Source organism: Nematolebias whitei, chromosome 5 (assembly GCF_014905685.2).
Source record: "Nematolebias whitei isolate Nwh7 chromosome 5, NemWhi1, whole genome shotgun sequence".
NCBI lineage: Eukaryota > Metazoa > Chordata > Actinopteri > Cyprinodontiformes > Rivulidae > Nematolebias > Nematolebias whitei.
The window spans coordinates 1,689,113-1,692,186 of NC_056502.1; the positions used below are offsets into that span (position 1 = coordinate 1,689,113).

Consider the following 3,074-nt stretch of genomic DNA (forward strand, 5'->3'; position numbering starts at 1 on the left):
ATCCAACATCTGCAGCATCCAACATCTGCAGCATCCAACATCTGCAGGGTGCTTGTAGGAGCGTTCATGTAAATAATGTCACCGTGATCAATGGAGGGAAGTCACAGATAATCTGAGTGTTCAGGTCAAACCATTTAATTGATTTTTACTGAACTACTTGTTCATGATGATGATTTCAACTCTTCTTGTTTATTTTAATTTGAGTAAACAACAAAAATAATGAGCTTCAGACTCAGCTTCCTTTGTTTTGACAATAAAAACATATTTTTTATAAACCTTAGATGATCGAACTGAAGGTTCTGCTCAGATGAATAAAATAGGTCTTCAGTTCTTCGTTCAGAATCGTCCTTCAAGTTCATCATTGAAATGGAGGCTGAGTGAAACTCACCTGGCAACAGGAGGACACCTGAACCTCAGCAGTTCTGATCTGCTGCGCCACTCACCGGTAAACCTGGGTTTCCTGCTTCTCCTCTGGGTCCTGGGGTTCTGTTATCGGACCCTGGCTCCCCCTGTAAGACATGCCGTCGTCAGTGGGTCAGAGCAGAAACACTCCACCTGCTGCAGGAGAGCTTCAGCTCCTCTTCCTCTGAGCGTTAAAGGAACACACTGAAGCACAGTGGAGACAGCACCATGCTGTGGGCCTGGAGGACGGTGCCAAAAACACTGTTCTACAGACTGACTGACTGACTGTCTGAATGACTGATTGATTGACTGACAGATTTACAGTCTGTCTGACTGATTGACTGAATGATTGATTGACTGACTGACTGACTGACTGTCTGAATGACTGACTGACTGACTGACTGTCTGACATACTGTCTGACTGACTGATTGACTGTCTGACTGACTGTCTGTCTGACATACTGTCTGACTGACTGCCAGACTTACTGACTGACTGACTGATTGACTGGCTGTCTGTCTGATTGTCTGACAGACTGACTCACTGACTGACTGAGTGTCTGCCTTAATGACTATCTGACTGACGGACTAACTGATTGACTGACTGTTTGATGGACTGTCTGACTGACTGACTGTCTGATGGACTGTCTGACTGACTGACTGACTGAATGTCTGACGGACTGACTCACTATCTGTCCGACTGACAGACTGTCTGTCTGTCTAACTGATTGTCTGCCTGACTGTCTGACTGACTATTTGACTGTCTGTTTGACTGTCTGACTAACCATCTGTCTGACTGAATATCTGACTGACTGTCTGACTGACTGACTGTCTGATGGACTGTCTGACTGACTGACTGAATGTCTGACGGACTGACTCACTATCTGTCTGACTGAATATCTGACTACTTGCCTGACTGCCTTTCTGCCTGACTGTCTGACTGACTATTTGACTGTCTGATTGACTGTCTGACTAACCATCTGTCTGACTGAATATCTGACTGACTGTCTGACTGTGACTGGCTGTCTTGACTGACTAACCTGTGATACCCTGTAGTTAGAAGGTAAACTTACCGGATCTCCTCTCAGTCCTCGCTGTCCTCTCAGACCTGGCTCTCCTCTGATACCTTGGATCCCCTGAGGACACCAGGTAAAGTTGTCAAACAAGCAGCTGCAGGTCAGAGGTCAGCAGCTCTGTAGCTACACATGAACTCATCTATGTTCTCATGAAATCATATTCTCACAAACTCATCTGCATGCTCATGAACTCACGTATGTGCTCATGGTCTCATCTACATTCTCATGAACTCATCTACATTTTCATAAACTCGTCTACTTTTTCGTGAACTCATATGTGCTCATGAGCTCGTTAGTGTTTCAGGACAGGGGTTTGTGGTGAGTTACTGGGTTTCCTGGGTTTCCTGGTTCTGCTCGAGCTCCGTCCCGACCCGTCGCTCCCTGGAAACACAGAAACACAAACAGGTGAGCATCGTGGGCTTCAGAAGTCCCTCCAATCTGCCGCTTTCCTGAACACGCCTGCTAATTTCCTCAGAGCCACCTGGGCCGGTGTGAATCTGCCCAGAGGGTTCTGCTGATATCAACCAGAGCCAATCAGGATTCAAGCTGAACAAATAAAACCAAACAGAATGAGAACCGCAGAGGGTTGTTTGTTTCTGTTTGTTTGTATTTGTTTATGGTATCTTTGTTTATGTTTATGTTTGTTTGTTCTTTTTGTTTGTTTGTTTATGTTGTTGTTGAGTTCAGTTCACAGCTTGATGGAAAACTTCCAGTTTTGTTGCTGGAAACAGGGACGGGACTCAGACTGACACGATGCTTCCTATCAGCAGAACCCTGGTTCTGGTCTGAGACCAGCAGAAAAGATGGACCCTGATGATGATGATGATGATGATGATGATGATGAGGTGTGGTGCTGGTACCTGTTCTCCATCGACTCCATCCAGTCCATCCTCTCCATCTTCACCCTGCAACATGAACACCCAGCTCTTAATGAGACTTCACGGTCCAAATGGTCCTGGACAGAACTTCACAGTCCTGCGGCCCGACTCACCCTGTTCCCCCGGAGGCCTCGGTTCCCCTGCGGAGACAAGCAGCTGCAGTTAGCTCGGTCACGGTCAGCTCTAATCAGTGTTTAAGGTGTCATGAGCTGCGTACCTTCTGTCCTCTGAGTCCCGAACAGCCCTGGACACCTGGAGGTCCAACGGGTCCAGAACTGCCCCTGTCTCCCTGCAGAGACCAGAATCAGCATCAGCACAGACTCCTCTAAAGACTAGAGCTAAGAATAAACCCAGATCGCTGCTCTGGGTCTAGGTTGAACCCTCAGACTGTGGACTTCAGCATGGTACTGAGCTGCAGCCGAACAGGATCCGAAGAGTAGCTGCTCTAAACTTCATCTTCTCATGTCTACAACTGCCTTTACGTGAACAAACCTCCGATCGCAGAGATCGTGTAAATAAAAGTAAGTCTCTGTGTACGTGGTCTGCAGACACTTTCTGAAGCACCTGGTTTGGCGCCCAGACCTTCCTCTGTGTTTTTTCCAACAGAACAATAGGTTCACTTATCCAGCTTGCTGACTGTTTGTGAACTCAGTACGAGCAGCTTGTTGACTGTGAAGTCAGTACGAGCAGCTTGTTGACTGTTTGTAAAGTCAGTACGAGC

General features: G+C 47.0%; 1 protein-coding gene across 1 annotated transcript in view; it reads right to left on the reverse strand.

The window, feature by feature from the left end:
- Positions 1-3,074, reverse strand: part of col6a4a (collagen, type VI, alpha 4a) — a 54,835-nt gene that overhangs the window by 1,893 nt on the left and 49,868 nt on the right. The window contains exons 15-20 of the mRNA XM_037676500.1: positions 2,571-2,642; positions 2,467-2,493; positions 2,336-2,380; positions 1,803-1,856; positions 1,473-1,535; positions 444-509 (exon numbers count right to left, since the gene is read on the reverse strand). Coding sequence (XP_037532428.1) covers positions 444-509; positions 1,473-1,535; positions 1,803-1,856; positions 2,336-2,380; positions 2,467-2,493; positions 2,571-2,642 — 327 coding nt within the window. The remainder of the gene's footprint in view (positions 1-443; positions 510-1,472; positions 1,536-1,802; positions 1,857-2,335; positions 2,381-2,466; positions 2,494-2,570; positions 2,643-3,074) is intronic.